The sequence below is a fragment of the Oxyura jamaicensis genome, chromosome 1, assembly GCF_011077185.1.
Source record: "Oxyura jamaicensis isolate SHBP4307 breed ruddy duck chromosome 1, BPBGC_Ojam_1.0, whole genome shotgun sequence".
Lineage (NCBI taxonomy): Eukaryota > Metazoa > Chordata > Aves > Anseriformes > Anatidae > Oxyura > Oxyura jamaicensis.
In genome coordinates this window covers 15,811,290-15,828,207 of record NC_048893.1, presented here as the reverse complement: position 1 = coordinate 15,828,207, position 16,918 = coordinate 15,811,290, and the positions used below count along the sequence as shown (strand labels likewise).

General features: G+C 40.3%; 1 protein-coding gene across 8 annotated transcripts in view; it reads right to left on the bottom strand.

The window, feature by feature from the left end:
- GRAMD4 (GRAM domain containing 4) overlaps positions 1-16,918 on the bottom strand; it is an 80,647-nt gene that overhangs the window by 15,143 nt on the left and 48,586 nt on the right. For all 8 annotated transcript variants that reach the window (XM_035319622.1, XM_035319583.1, XM_035319643.1 and 5 more), the window contains 7 exons: positions 10,458-10,519; positions 8,165-8,297; positions 7,633-7,658; positions 5,512-5,603; positions 4,100-4,191; positions 2,848-2,896; positions 1,388-1,459 (listed from right to left, as the gene is read on the bottom strand). In XM_035319622.1, coding sequence (XP_035175513.1) covers positions 1,388-1,459; positions 2,848-2,896; positions 4,100-4,191; positions 5,512-5,603; positions 7,633-7,658; positions 8,165-8,297; positions 10,458-10,519 — 526 coding nt within the window. The remainder of the gene's footprint in view (positions 1-1,387; positions 1,460-2,847; positions 2,897-4,099; positions 4,192-5,511; positions 5,604-7,632; positions 7,659-8,164; positions 8,298-10,457; positions 10,520-16,918) is intronic.

Genomic DNA, 16,918 nt, shown 5'->3' with positions numbered 1-16,918 from the left:
TAATAGAAATCAACAGAGTTATCTTACAGAACAAGCAATCCCTGGAAGTGATTTTTGTAATAACTTTTAGCTATTTATGTACTTTGTAGCTGAGTAATACAGCACAGAACAGCAATATTCAATGACTTCCATCTCATTTAACACCTTGTTCTGTAACTCATGATTATTAGAAGCGAAGGGAAGAAGTTATTCAGCCTCAGTGGTACGACTGCAAGGTGTTTACATCACTGTAAAATTTTTAAATTAAGTTGTCAGAATTTGAAAGTTAAGAGCTTCTGTTATTTGGTAACAAAATCGAAAGTCTGTTGAAACATTTTGGGCACTGACATTTCAGGAAGCACTTATCGAGTTCATGAAATGTTGGTCCATTGTTTTTATTTGAAACCTACCACAATGAGTTTTTTATAATACACTCTTGAAGTTATTAGATTCCATATAATTCCTACATTGCAGGCAACTGCTATGTATTAACAGTGTTACTCAGCATCCTCCTCTAACTGATCCTTGCTGTCACAGCACCTGTAAATTTCCTCTTCCCAATAAACTTCCAAAGGTAAGTTATATAAACATAGGAGAAGCACAGTTGCTTATTGCCCAGACAAAAAGAACCAACAAATTGGTTCTGCTGCTACAAATGGAACAATCACTGAAGGAAGAGACCATGCTGATGGCTCACCACACTCCTACCTGAGGCTAGCAAGGGCTCACTGCTCTCAGTCACATGCCCCCCACTTGACCAAGAGCTTGGTTTCATTTTCTGTCAGATTAATTTTATGCTGACTCCACGAACAAGGAGTCGGGCACACACCACAGCTAGTAGAAGGAAGGAGAGGAGACTACATGGTTGGTAACAGAAAGGCAAGCTACTTTGAGCAGCAGCACATTGTTAGACATGGCACAAGGTTGTGGTTCAAGTAGATGGTCGAGTCACGTGGCTACCAGTGTAGCTCATCAAAATGACTTAGCTGGGAGAAAACCTTCCCTCACCCTTTGCCATGCAAATAGTAGATTTCAGGGTCAGGCAGGGTGGTGGTGTTTAAAAAACAGATGTTTCCAGAGATGCAGTACAAACTTTGAACTAACAGCTAAACTAGCAGCAGCCTCCAGATTAAATCTTGAAGGAATATGGTTTCTTAAACCAGTTTTGTCACTAGCAGATTTATGATATGGAGACATGCTCCAGCATGCTGCTAAGATTCACCACCTGATCTACATTCATACTAATGTCTCTATTGCTTGTAAGTGAAGATCCCCATGCAAGAAAACTATTGTTTGTTTAAGTGTTTGTTTTCACACACTGTGTAACAAAGTGCTTTGACCACTTTAGAATAAATGAACCTCCTTGTTTTAGGGAAGCAGCAAGAGAGGTGTGAGAGTACCACAGTACCTGCGCCTTCTGAGCCACATCTAGAACAAGCTGAAACTTTTCAGACACTGTCAGGTCTTCTTTCGGGGGTTCCTTGGGCAAGAAAGAGAGACAATCAATTAATTTTCAACTCAGATGAAACTGGTAGTTCACAAAACTCCTCATGAGAACATGACCCCTCCACATTCTTGGCAACAATAGTCTCACTTTAAACAATCTCTAAATCTACCAAGTTTCTTCCATTGTTTTAAATCTACTGACATACTGATGGTTATCTTTAGCTATGAATGCTTTTCCTCTGTGACATGCAAATATAGTAATATGACACTGGGAAAGACACAGTAAGTCTTTGAAGCAATGCAGTTACAATGGCTTTCAGCCTACACCATAGACCTAAACTGACTTATTTCTGATCTAGCACAGAAATGTTATTTCTGTATAAGTTTTACAACTCTAATTTTTTTTTTTATTTTTAAATAATCTATTATTGGCCTTTAAATATCTATTATTGGTTAACAACATTATCCTGGAAGCAAGACCAGATGGCAATTCAGGTTGGAAGGGACCATAGCAGGTCATCTAGTCCAACTTCCTGCTTAAAGCCGGGTACGTAAGTAATACCTTCAAAAGGTTACAAAGGAAAGAGAATGCAAGGCTTCTTGAAGATCCCCCTGTACTCGGCTCTGGTGAGGCCGCACCTCGAGTACTGCGTTCAGTTTTGGGCCCCTCGCTACAAGAAGGACATGGAGGTGCTCAAGCGAGTCCAGAGAAGGGCTATGAAGCTGGTGAGGGGCCTGGAGAACAAGTCTTACGAGGAGCGGCTGAGGGAGCTGGGACTGCTTAGCCTGGAGAAGAGGAGGCTCAAGGGTGACCTTATTGCACTCTACAGGTACCTGAAGGGAGGCTGTAGCGAGGTGGGGGTTGGTCTATTCTCCCACGTGCCTGGTGACAGGACAAGGGGGAATGGGTTAAAGTTGCGCCAGGGGAGGTTTAGGTTGGATATTAGGAAGAACTTCTTTACTGAACGGGTTTTTAGTCACTGGAATGGGCTGCCCAGGGAAGTGGTTGAGTCACCATCCCTGGAGGTCTTTAAAAGACGTTTAGATGTAGAGCTTAGGGATATGGTTTAGTGGAGGACTTGTTAGTGTTAGGTCAGAGGTTGGACTCGGTGATCTTGGAGGTCTCTTCCAACCTAGACTATTCTGTGATCCCACAGGATCTAACGTGTCCCAAGCTGCTACATTAACATTTACTGCATAAATGTGATTCAAGTGCAGAATATGTCATGGTTAAGCACTCACATATAAGAGCGCTGTTTGTAAAGATTTCTAAATTGCAAGAGAAAGAAAAAGAAGTTGTAGTGTCTGTATTTATACCTTATTATTCTTTCCTGTCTCAACTAGCCACACAAACACATGGGAAGGTTTTGAAGGTGCAGCTTTTAACATCGGCATAACAAAACAAACTGATCAAAGACTTACCACTGGTTCAGAAACTTCAGGCACAATGCTCCACTGTATTCTCCAACCCCTAGAAGTTATGGAAATAGTTAAAGATAGCAAGTATTTCTTCTCCACCTGCCAACATGGATCGTTTGCAAGAGGTTAAAAAGCAGTTTTCTGCAATAAATTCTTATGGTTTAAAAAAAATCCAAAAATCAAACAAACCACCACATAACAAAAGCACAAGCACTCAACCACAAACAGCTTTAAATGTATATAAATTATTTCTAAATGGTATTAGGTAGAAGCAGGTACATAGAATCAGGTACACCAGTTTTACAACAGAAGTAAACTACATGCACAGAGGATTTTTTTTAATGTGAACAAAATTGTATCAACTTATTCAGGAGTTTATTTGCTCCTAATAATTTTCAAAGAATGGAGTGTCAGATAGTAAGTGCCAATTAGGAAATCAGAAAATGAGTTAACAATACGCACACTAAAAGGTCCTCACCCCAGTTTTAAGGGGAAACACCATAAGCCTGTAATACCGTTTTAAAAGAACCTCTCAGCACAGAATATATATATATATATATATATATACACACACACACATGTATATTTAAGAAATCAATTTTTTTAATGGAGACTGAATTTACAAATGGAAGATTATTTGGATAAAGTATGTCAACAGCCCCCCAAAATGACAAAACTGCCTAGGCCTAGGTGAAAATTCTCTCTAGGAGTTATCAGCAAGTTTCAGTACGTGACGTCCTCCAATTACTTCTGTTGCCTGGAGAGGTTGTGGATGCCCCATCCCTAGAGGTGTTTAAGACCAGATTAGATGAGGCCCTGTCAAATGACCCAAGTCAAATTAGAAGAAATTTCTTCTCAGGAAGAGCAGTCAGACATTGGAATGGGTTGCCCAGGGAGGTGGCAGTCACCATCCCTGGGGGTGTTCAAGGAAAGGTTGGACGTGGTGCTTAGGGACATGGTTTAGCAGGTGACATTGGTGGTAGGGGGACGGTTGGACCAGATGATATTGGAAGGCTTTTCCAACCTTAATGGTTCTATGATTTTATAATTCTAAGTCACAGAAAATAAAGATAATTCCTTAGTGTAGTCAAAAATTATAGAATTGAGTAATGAAATCAGTTTGAATTTTACCTTGTCAAGCTGAATTCACAATATTATGAAATATAATAGGTTATGAGTCAATAATAAATAATAATAATAACACAGCTTTCAAGCAAAACGTTACAAGAGAATGATCTAGTATTTAAGTAAATACCTGGCTATGAGGTAATTTAGGGACAACCTCAAAATTGCTAAAAATAAGAACATAGGAATGGCCCAGCCATGCCATACAGCATTCATGTAAATCTGCAGATTAAGAAAAAGAAAAAAAGAGATGTGGATTACAAACTTGGGTACAGGGAGTCATATACTGTTTCCCACTGTACCACTGTCTACAGAATCATGCAGCTCAGATCATAAACATTAATGGATTTTAGCCACCCCATGACTGACAACAACCCTGCATTCATGAATGTTAAGTTAAAACTGTAAGATTGAATCAAATCTCCAGAGGTAACGCTTAAATAGTTCTCAGCCACTTGAGAGACTGAGCATTTCCCAGGCTGCAGTCACATGATGGTGTAGAAACACAGAGTGAACCTTCAAGTCTGTGAATCTGCGACGTGAACATGATAGGGTCTAACCTCATCTAAGGCAGCCAAAGTAACAGCACAGTAGAAGAGCAGGAGTTATGACAATTGTACCCTTACAAGGCAACAGGACAAACTCACTGCATTACTTCAGGCCAATTAAATCCCAAATTCTTTACCAACCTAGCAATGGTGGGACAGGCTCCTTCTCAATATTCTCTCAACTGTGCGGTGCAAAGTAGCATTCAATAAGGCTCTGTAACTTACAGGGGTGGATCACTTTGGTGAAAACATCACACACCTTTTCATTAAGAGGCTCATCCTGACAAAGTTAGCTAAAACTACTGCTAATAGTTTTCTTTGACATCTAAGTATTGTGTCTATATCACGACCAAAAGAATTTAGATAATTTAATCATAGATCATTCAATCACTTAGATCATTTAAAGTAGAAGAAAAAAAAATAACAAATTGAAACTCCACTAAGTAGTTATATCACAGCAGTATGCAAACTTCCTTACGTAGCCCTGTGGGAATACTTAAATTTAGCTCATGGGAGTACTTAAATGTAGCTCACAGACCTCCTGTTGGTACATTAAACGATACTCAAATCAAGACACTTTGTCTCTCATCACTAACTATGATCCTAATCAATGGAAAAGAGCACTGCTGGTGAAGATCCTTCCTATCAAATACAGCCTCTATCAGCATTTCAGCTCTAGAAAAGGAGAGATTTTGCAGATGCAGAAGAAACCATTAATTTATAGGACAGGGAGACAGGAAGCAAAAAACAGAACAATGCCCTGATTGTTCTAAGTTATTTTAATTACAAAACAAAGCAGAATACACAATTGAAATGGCTTTGAAATATAATTAAAGCATCAACTACATGCTATTTTGTGTTAAATGTAATTCCACTGTTTGATTTGACCTAAACTGTAGCACACCCCTACCTCAGATATGGTAGCTTCAATGAATTTCAGTAAATAACACATTTTAAAAGTTCTTACTACTTCTGGAGGAATAGAATAACTTACAATAAAGGCAATAGCAGAAGTGTAGATAGAATACCAGTCTGATAAGGCAGAAAGATTCTTCACAAAATTAGTAACAGGTTTGGCACCTCTCTCTAAATAGAATCGAGAAAAAAACGCATTTGTTAGAATTAGCTGACAGTGGCATTAAATCACTTGTAAATGGTAAACAATCAAATCAGAAAATAGGAATATTTGAGACATGTAAATATAAAAAGGCTTATCCAAATTAAGGAAAATGAAAACTTAGAGACCCATCAATGTAACTGAACAATTAGTTGAGTAATACATTTCCAAAAATTTAAGTGTCTTATTCAAGACAAAGGTTATGTCCAAACTCCTAAATACAGACCAAAACAAAACAAAACAAAACAAAACAAAAAGAAATCAAGCATAGCATTATCTTTTCAAAAGTTAACTTGGATGCCAACAGCAGTCTGTTCTGAGCTCTGTTCATACTGCCCCCAAAGAACTCAGCACAGGTCAGCTTGTCCTACTGTACAGCAAGGTAAATTAGCCTGACTGGACTCCCAGCCACCAAGGAGCAATTCACTGCTACTCCAACTCCAAACCAAGCTAGATATCTCTTGGCTACACTTCTGCTGCAGTCAAACTGTTAGCACTTTGCTGCTTACTAAGCCAGGAGACAGAGGACCTCACTGCCTGAGGGCGTTTGTCTCTCACCTCTGCAGACCTTTGCTCTTGCTGGGTGACAGATCTGTGCAGGGAGAGGCACTGCTCCCACAGGCTGATGCACACAGTCAGCTAGCAACAGCAAGAGCTCTCTAAAAAAAACTTGTCCTTTACACCTTCTATTCCTAAATCCTCTTTTAGTACTTAGCCAGGGAACACAAGAAAATAGGAAGACGACCTTTGCTTACTCTACTAGCAAACACTGATTTTTGCCTTTCCTGCTGAGAAAAGCGAAGACTCCCCTTGCAGGGGGGGCCCTAGGAGTACCCACCCTTGTTTGCAGTACAGCTCACAACTTCGAAAGGCTTTCCTCAAGAGAGGCTGCCACTTGCTGTCCTAGTTTGTTTGACTTGAAATTCAGCTAGCCTTGATGTATTCCCTATGGGAAGCGATTAAACAGCGAGACTTTCTTGAGCATCAGTGACACAAACAAAGCAGAGGATGAAGCATGTGAAAGGAGCAGGCTCAAGGCACCAGAGGAGGCCACTGACTCGAGCACTGCTTCCAGCAGTTCTTCCCATCTGCTCTGCTCTACCACCAAACCTGCAGGGAAGGTCAACACTTGGAGCCACTGGTGACAGAAAGGCCCTTGAGAGGCCTGGGTGGCAGTCAGGCACCCTTGGACAACAGGGATGTAGATTTTGTGGCTCCCCTGGTGGTAGTTAAGAACCACTCAAAGCTTAAGGTCAGTGTTTTGTTTTTTAAAGCTATTCCTAAAGGCAATACACATCCACAGAGAAGGAGTCACAAGCATTCTCCCAAAGGAGATTATTCTAATACTGATGTTCATTCTGAAGAGAACAAAACTGAAATTACACAGAAATTAAAGACCTGTATTTGCCTCCTCCCTACAATACTTTAAAACCTCAGGACATAAATTAGCCTTTTTTTTCAGGCTAGCAATTCTCTGCTGCACAGAAGGTTAAACTACTTTGTTTAACTTGCCGTCACCCATCCCCCACCTTCCAAAATAAGTTATCAGCTCTCCATGAGAAAGAAATGCACGACACGCTCAGGGTCTGCATGATCCAACCCCTCCCCCTTTGAAAGCATGAGCTAAAAGCTTAGCAAGCAAACTACAAGCAGCTCAGGCATAGCTTATGGGCAGTGACTTTTGCCACTGGAGAAATAGCCTGTTCTCATTCATTACATGTTTGCACATTTTAATTAGCACTACACTTTTAGTTCTGAGGTACCTTTCATCTTGAATTACAGAGTAAGTTCCTACCACTGCTCCTTTAGGTTACTTTGTAAAAAATAACATTCAGGATTTCAGGATTTGTACTCAATAATTCAGGATCTCAGAATCATTTCTGCTTATGAACTGGCAGAAATATTTCTGAACATCAGATTTTACATGCAGCAGACCTCCCAACAGGGTTACTAAAAACTACTTTTACTTGCAGAAAATAAAATATTCTAAGTACTTACTTAATCTTCTCATATTTTCAGTCAACCTGAAAAAAAATAAAATAAAATTAACTTGTTAAATAGACTACTAGTGAGTTATATTAAAATGCAGTTGATGCACATTTGGTCTCTGAAAAACTACTCACTGTTATAACTTAAATGTTCGTGCATAGAGCTTCATTCTGGCCTGCTATGAAGTGTTTCTAGTGGGCAGTATAGACTATCTTGCATCAAGCCAAAAACTGAAACGTAAAAGCTCTCCAGCCTAACTAAGTCTTTGGCCACACTTTTTGACAAGTACGTGACAGAATCTACTAAATAATAACTTATATTCTACCTTAGACCACAGACAGACTTCAAATTTCATGTTTCAGCCAAGGTATTGACAAACCATTTGAGATAGCTCAGTATCTTCAGTTTCATTACTTTTTATAGAAACACTTGCTCAAACCACATAAAAGGTTGTGATGTGTTTTTAAAAGAAAAAAAATAAAGAAGCAGCAGCAACTTGTAAAGAAGCCAACAATTTCTTACAATCATGTTAGAGATTTACCTTCTAGCACTAAGTGGCTCCTCTGTTTCCACTGTATTTTCCTCTGGCTGAAATCTGAAGTCCTCAACATACTCCCCAAATTTGTCACAAAACCACTTTTGGAGTCTTGAACACACTGTATGACTACGCTTATCTACAAAAAAAGAAGCACTATGTATCAGGATATTGCATGCAAACATCACACTAAACCTGCATCTGTTTCCATATGCTATGTTTCACGGCTATTTACGCTATTTTTGTAACAGCATTTCTGTCCTTCACTAACACTCTTCATGGAAATTCACTATGCAATCTATTTCTGCCTTTTCAGAGAAAGAGTGATTATACCATTCTTGTAAAAGATGACTAAAGGTGATTCCTGCTTCCAGAAGGAGCTTTGCTGTAAGTACAAGACATGGGAGCATCTTATTACAGAAGTACAGGAATTACTTAAACGCTCCAGACAAATGAGTTTTTTTAGCAAATGCTAAAAAAAACTTTTTCCTGTGTTCCTGTAAATAAAACACTGCCCTAAGTCTCAGCACTCCCATGGTGCTGAAGGGGCTTCTAGAGAAAAGTAAGTGTAAAGCAAAACCCTCCTGAGCGGAGAACAGGACAGTCACCTTACAGCCATGGCAAAGCAGTGCAGGGGTGAGCAAACCTAACACCTGGTGTTACCTCTAACTCAGGAAATCACTTTCTGGTAGGAACAGACAGACTGCTCTTTGGAAAGGAAGGTCAATAACACAGTGTAAGAAAGAGATGGGTCACAACTATTCCAGTACAGAACTCCATAAAATTAACACGAGATTCATCAGAGGTGTACAAGACTGATCAGCCAACTATGGCTGCCAAAACTACCCTTTCTAAGCATACAGAAAGGGTAAGAAAAAGCATAGAAAAGCATAAGAAAAACAAACAGGCCTCAGAAAACAGGATAAAAATATATATGAGTGTGTGGCTGTGAACTAAGAAAACCAAGGACTTCAATACCAGTTCACAGCTGAGAAAAAGCTTACATTTGAAATAAAGAACATGAAGTAGCTTTCCACATGCTAATAATACTTGAGGTAGTACAGAGAACAAAATTGTGAGCATACAGCATGACAGATAAAAATGGCAAGCTGTAGTTCACAAAAAAAGACACTACTGACATTACGGAAAGTACAGGAGCAACAATTTCAAATACTTCATTCAATCCACAGACTTAAAAGTCTAACTGGTACTGTAAGAATCAAAGTTATGGTTTTGCAGTAGAGAATTCCACTAACCTTTTATATTCGAAAGTGATTATGCAGTCACAGCAATAGGGAATGTTAAGCAGGTAAGGGGACAGTGGAAGATCCCACTGTTCCAAAATAAGGAGGATGGCTAAGAAGAACAAGATGAGCAGTACAAAAACAGTAAAAACAAAAAACCCTGGGCCCTCTAGTCATGAGAGAAGAAGGAGAAAAAGGGTGGGGAAAGGAGAAATGAAAGACTGGTCAAGTAAAATTGTACATATGTGGTACAGTAAAAGTGTCAAGTAGGTTGTGAACCCGTAATACTCAACCAGTGAGGAAAAAGGTGAGGAATTAGACGTCAGTTAATAGTGAATATAAGGTTATGATATGCTTTTGCTGTGTGCTCCTGCTTGCAGGACACCGCCATTGCAATCGTGAATAAATTAGCTTCACAGAAGACCCCGTCTGAGAAAATTATTGAGATATTTCTCACAGTACTCTTAATCAAGAGGTCTGAGAAGAAAACTCAAGTGTTCTCAAAGATTGAGAACCTGCCTGTTGCCTTAGTTTTTTCAGATATGATTCCATTTATAATGAGCAGCAGCTTGAGAAATGTGGAGGTCTTAAAATATTTAGTAATTCATTTAAGCTTATTCCCTCTACAGAATGTCTTTTCTTTCAGAAAAGAGAAGTATTACCATTAATGGCATAAAAGAGGTTTTGCAGTTGAGAATGAAACAGGACATCTTTCCTATACAGTACAGCTGTTTTCTGATTAGTTGAGGATCAGCTAGGTGTGCAAGAATAATAAAGTCAGGCAACAACAGTTCATTACATTCCTGAAGGCCTTGTAGTATTAAATAGTTTTCTTGCTCAGGTATACAAAATCATCCACAAAAAGTAAAAGCAGAATCATACAGAGGTAAGAAACTGCACAAATGCTCTTTCATACTTGGCTTCTTCAGAAGTCTGCTTCAGGACCCAGCAAGTTCTTCCACAATGTTTGATTTTCTGGCACAGCTTCAAAAGAAAGAGGTGAAAAAAAAGATCTGACTGCTTCAAACTGCTCGTACAGATTTGACCAAGATTACCTGTTCCATTGGCTTGTGTCTGTGGCTTTGCAGCTTGCTGTGTTGCAGGCACCTCTTCAGCTCTACAAAGAAAACAGAAACAACGTGAAATGCTACAAGTTAAGAATTTTAAGAGAAAACCAAGTGTGTGCTCTATTTCAGGATTAAAAATATTCACTGTACACTGCACTTAGGATCCAGAGAAAGACCATCATGTAAGGCAAAGTGCGTTTTAGCTATTTTGTGTCACCAACAGCTCAGTCTGATACCCAGCTACTGAATATTTTAGTATCAATTTTCTTGCATTACTCCTGGTTTTGCATCATAGATTCATTGCAATGCTTGCCCGGAAAACTCTTCAGAGTCCTGACCTCCTGACTTTTCCCACAGTAATAAATGAAAAGGGATTCCACATTGCAAATTGATAACCACAGTGCTAGAACAAAATCAGTTTAATACATGAACCCTGAATTCTGCCACTGTTACTGCAATCAGCACCACTCATCTTCAAAGTGAGAAGAGCAGATGTCAAGCATTCTGTTCAAATGTTACGTTGTAAGCTCTTGAAGTGCAAAGATACCAACCCAAGATTAAAATATCTTTTAAAAAATGCAAAATTTAAATAACTGTGAAAACTAGAGACGACAACGTGATAAAAATACATGGCAAGAACCAGGCACCACTGGTCACATCTTTCAAACAGGTTAAGAACAATACTCTCGTTTATTACAAGTAAGTAGATCATGGAAAACACGAATGCCTTGGCCATTCTGCACATGTGCAAGGCTTCAAATTACATTTGCAGTATCCATAGCCTCCAACTGCTAAAGTGGCTTGATAACACTTCAGGCATCCGTCCAAAAGTCCTGTGCCATCCATGAAGATAAGCTATAGCAAGATTTCTCTAACGAAGCAGCAGCTTTGACAACATAACACCAGCTGCAGTAAGCTTTACTTGACACAGTTGTATGATGGAAAAGTTTACTAATTGAACCTCAAAACATGCTACTTGCATAATTTCAATATCACTTATTTAGCAGACCATGTAGGTGCTTTTAAATATTCCCTTCATCTTTCACTTCTCAGGAAGAGAACCAAGTGAGACACAGGTCAGCAAATGGAGAGATCCCACTGCACCGGGAAGATTACAGAATGTAAGTAGATTTATAGCTATCTCTCTGTTCCTCCAAGAAGTACACAAGGAAAAGATCTCACTGTATTGTCTGCGTATGGAAAAGGCCATTCTGAATTCGTGCACTCCAAACGAGTAAGATGGAAAAAAAAAAAAAAGGACTAATTGCCTCCCTTCCTCCCTTAGCACTCCCCATATTTAATGAGCTTCCCACATTCCTGATTATTTCTAAAAGGAGCATTTAGAAATAATTTATTGATTTATAGCTATAACTGGACATCTATCAGGGTGAGTAGCCGAATTTAATGGCTTCTGCTTTTCACCTGTTTTCAACTCCTCTGCAGGATTTTTCCACGTTGTTTCTGTATTTGCAGCAACTCATCAAACCTTTTCAAAAGACACCTGAATTTATCCATTTATTTTTTTCTAACTAAACTTTCATTTGGGCTTCTCTGCTGTCAACTTTGCACAGACAGTTATATAGCAGCCGCTTGTCTTCCTGGATCACACTCCTTCCAGCACATCAAATGGTTACACCATACAGGTGGGACATTTTTAGTCACAATCTGTCACTGCCACAGTCTTCCATTAAAGACACGTTTTGGCAGAAAGGATGTAGTCATTCACGGGCAGGAGGCAGTTACTCGACCTGCTCCTGTTGTGCAAGCGCGCTGAGGGGATGTCACACCTGAACGGCTCTGGTGACAGAGCCAAGATGGGATCCCACAGCCACCACCCGTCAGAACCTTCAGGCTGGGCCTTCCTTTCACACGCTGGGGTGTATTTTCAGAAGCAGCTCAGTGTCATTACTCCCTATGTTTCTTGGAAAAAAATCAAAAAAAATCTCAGCCAAAAGCAGTCTTGAATACCAGCCTTACTGGGCTCCCTCAGTGGTATGCAAGGGTTTGGCCTCGACCGTTAACGGTGTATTTTTTTTTTTAATTTAGTGTTGTGGGTTTTTTTTGGCAATGTCTTACCTGCCATCTGCCTGTTACTCTTTCCCCACGAAGAACCTGACCTTTACGAATCATCAGGTTAATGACAGCTCATTACTGCACCTGTGAATCAGGTTATAATAAGCCACCTCAGACAGATCTAGTCCAGGAAGCTCAAAATTCATTCTTTAGACTTGCACACCCACTGGGCCCAATCCTAAAACCAGGTCAAATCAGCCACTACTGAAAAACCTTTGACAGAGGGTAGGAATTATCATTCCTACAGTTTCTGAACCACTCTTCATGCCAGAGATCAGTTAGGAGGCTAGAAAACACAAACCATCCCCAGGATCACAGGATCACAGAACTGTAGGGGTTGGAAGGGACCTCCAGAGATCATCGGGTCCAACCCCCTGCCAAAGCAGGTTCCTTAGCACAGGTTGCCCAGGTAGGCGTCCGGATGGGCCTTGAATATCTCCAGAGAAAGAGACTCCACAACCTTCCTGGGCAGCCTGTTCCAGTGCTCCGTCACTCTCACCATGAACAAGTTCTTTTGCATGTTGATGAGGAACTTCCTGGGCTCCATTTTGTGGCCATTGTCCTGTTTTTGGGGCCCTGTCCTGTCCCCACAAACCACTGAAAAGAGGTTGGCCAAATCCCTCTGTCTCCCACACTTAAGGTATTTGTACACATAGATGAGATCCCCTCTCAGTCTTCTCAGGTCTCTCAGCCTTTCCTCCTAGGGAAGATGCTCCAGGCCCCGTATCATCTTTGTGGCCCTCTGCTGCACTCTTTCCAGGAGATCCCTGTCTTTTTTGTATCAGGGAGCCCAGAACTGGACACAGCACTCCAGGTGTGGCCTGACCAGGGCAGAGTAGAGGGGGAGGATCACCCCCCTGGACCTGCTGGCCACACTCCTTTTAATGCATGCCAGGATCCCATTGGTCCTCTTGGCCACCAGGGCACACTGCTGGCTCAGAACGTTAGAGCTATTCATGACTGGTACAAGCATAACATTCAAAATGACAAGCACACATAATGAGGTTCCCACTCAATGCTGCCCCATAGAAACATCCAGAATGGTGCCAAAGTGTTGTTTTTGTTGGTGCAAGTATGACCCAAAAGTTAAGAGAGCGTTGACACTGAACTGCTGGCTGTTTATCTTCACAAAATATTTTGGGTTTGTGCATCTTTAGCCTTGACTACAGCTGTGAGCAGAACAGTATGTGAACCAAAAGAATCTCTGCAACAGTTTTGTGAAGACCTGACCCATTGCACAACAGCTATTGGACTGTTCTCAGCCATGTTCAGAGCAATTTTCCTACAGACCAGCTCCAAGTACTGAGCTCACAAGCAACCCATCATCATTCTTCGGACAGCTTTTGTAGAAGCCAGTCAAGTCTGTTTTATCTGTGTAACTGTTACTGCTCAGAGTAACACAAGACGCATACACATTTGCAAGATGAGCATGTTCCAACCTCAGTAATGTAAAAATAAAACACGAAGGAGGTATTTTCACAACCTAGTTTAAACACACCTCACTCAGGTATACATGGCTCCTTAACTTGAGGAGTTGTCACAAAACTGAGTTAAAATATTTTCCACGTGTTTTCCATCTCCCTCCCATTAAAATACACCGAACACATCAGGAGCCTTTGTTGTCCTCACAGATATTCCCACATTTTACATGGCTTATGTCCTACATTTGTAGTGTCAGAAACAAAAGACAGGCTTTCAGAAGAAATGTCATCAACCCAAAGTTGTACAAGATGTAAATGTTTGTGACCAGAGGTAAAAAAAAAAAAAAAAAAAAAAAAAAAAGACAAAACACTCTTGACAGGAGGTACTTCACAAGTAGATTTGGTGGTAGGCTGCTAAGTTAAAAATAAAGACGCACAGAGTTCAGCCAACTGGGTTCATCAGCAGTCAAGTATGTTAGCAATCCCAGTGCGGTATGGCAGCCAAACTTTTGACCCGTGTCTCAGCTTCTTTCTACCTGTGCGGAGTCCCAGACTGACAGGTATCTTTCCAGTAGGGAGGTTCTCCAGGCTCCAGAGGAATCTCCACTGCCATCTGAAGCATCTTCTCAAGTGACAAAGTCAGCTATACCCAAAGAATTTTGTGTGTGGAAGAAGATGCCTTTTAGCAAAAGGCCAGGAAGAGTCAACAAAAATAAGTGGTACAGAAGAAACAGCGGCTTGTGCAGGAGCACTGTCTATTCTTCCTTAAAAATAGCTCACAATGATACTACTAAAATGTTTGTAAAAGCCACAGTATGTTGGTAGGTGTTATCACAATACTTTTTTTCATTTTGTTTTGCGCTTTTTTTTTCTAACTGCATGGTAGAGCTGGCTCACAATTTGTAAAATAAGGCAGCAGCAGCCTACAATTTACACTAAACAAGTATTACTCACACAGACTATTCCAAATTATTTATGCATTGTTCCACTAACAAAATGTCATCAGCTTCAGCTGTTGTACCAAATGCTGGGCTGTCCCAAAGCATCTATGGAAAACTTTAACTGAGCGCACGTTTTTGAATGCTCAGACACACAGGCAATGAACACCATGACAAACAAACCCACTAAGCATCCTTTTCTTCCACTCCTCCCTGCAAACAATTAAATGAAATAAGCCCATGTTCTGCACACACACAAAAACAATCTACACTGTTAATTCATTGTTTTCTCCTTGCTGAACATTTTGCAGCATGTATTTATATGGCTACATGTATTGATCTACTTCACAAATACTTCTGAAAACTGCAACAATTAAAATAATTTATTTTTTATACTACAACATGCTTTGCTTTTCATTAGCAGTTAAATGCTGTAAGCAAAAACAGAATACATGCAAACATTTTTAAATGCAGATCTATTTAAAGATTATATGAAAAATTACCTGAGACACAGGCAAATTTGGTTTTGTTGGCTTCAATAGAGATAATGACTTCCTGGGGTCAATTTGCTTAATAAAATTAAGTTTCTAGTAAACATAAGTTTGGCCTATTACATGCTTGATTGCGTCAACCAACACCTTGCCTGTAGTGCTAACAGAACTATTTTAAAATGCCTATAGCAAAGTGCAAACAGATAAAAAGCAGTGATAAAGAATTTCACATAACAGAGCACAATTTATGAGGAAGCCTAGTTAACCTGAATTGTCTTCTTCTGAGTATAAACTGGGAAACTCTTTGAATTTATTTATTTTTGTTATATATACTCGTTACATATACCTGCTGAAAAGCGGTTAGAATATTATCAAGACTAGTCAGAAAAAGACTTGGATAAAATGGATAACTGGCTGAATGTAATCCTTAAGAGCAACTCAAGCTAAAAGGGCTAATGCAATCCTTCGGACATCTAAATGGGAATACAGCACTGGAGTGGACAGGTCATGCCACCTTAGTTTAATAGTGGCACACCTGCAAGAGATTTGCTCTGATTATGGTTATCTACAACCCAACAAGACACAGATGTTGACACTTGAAGAAGAAACACTGAAAGAGCTAAAAGAAAGCCTAAAGGTTTGATAAACAAAGACCAAACTCTTTTCTCTGTAAAACACACATACTCACAAGCTACAGTGGGCCATATCAAACCCTGGACTATCCTCACTACTCCTTGTAAAGAGCGACCCAACAGGCTGGAGTTTGGGTACCTTCTTGTAGAGGAAGTGCTGGCAGTCCTCATCCTTCTCCAGGACTCTCAACAATGATGGGATGATTTTCCCCCTTCTGTGATGGGTATGACCTAGAACCCAGGTGTACCTGCTTTCAGGAGAAAGCCTAAGGGTCAGAGCTGATGGTACGACCTGTACTGTGCTCAACTACAAGCACGCAGAACTTGCATCTCACACACCTTCAAGGGAGCAAGTCAGAGACAAGATGGTGTCCTGAAGCATCAGTTCTATACACCCATAGTAGGAAGGAACACTCATTGCTTTGTACTGCTGCTATGGAGTAAACAGATATTCCCAGAGTGGGAACAAGACCAAGTTTGTCCCTCTCCCGCTGCCATCAGTCTAGACACAAACTGGAAATTACATGAGTATGCAGCCAGACCAACCAGCACAGGAGATAAAAATGCACTCACGCTTTCCAGCTCTAGGAGCAACTGTAAAATGTCAGAAAAAAAATCCCCAGAAAACAGATCTATGCAGATTGCCTTCCAAGTGCAGGATCACAGCCTGGCTTGGGAACAGACTCTTCCTTAAGGACCTTGCAGAGCCCCTTCTAAGTATGCAACTTGGCAGCTCAGGTCAGGACTGCACATGGACCGATCTTCCATGGAACCAGCGATTTTGGAAGACTGTCGATATAGTCAGACAAAATACATCAGGCAAAAAAGTCTAACTCTGTCCTGGGTTCTGAGAATAAGAGGGAAGGCCTAATTCAATTGCTATATAAAGCCTTG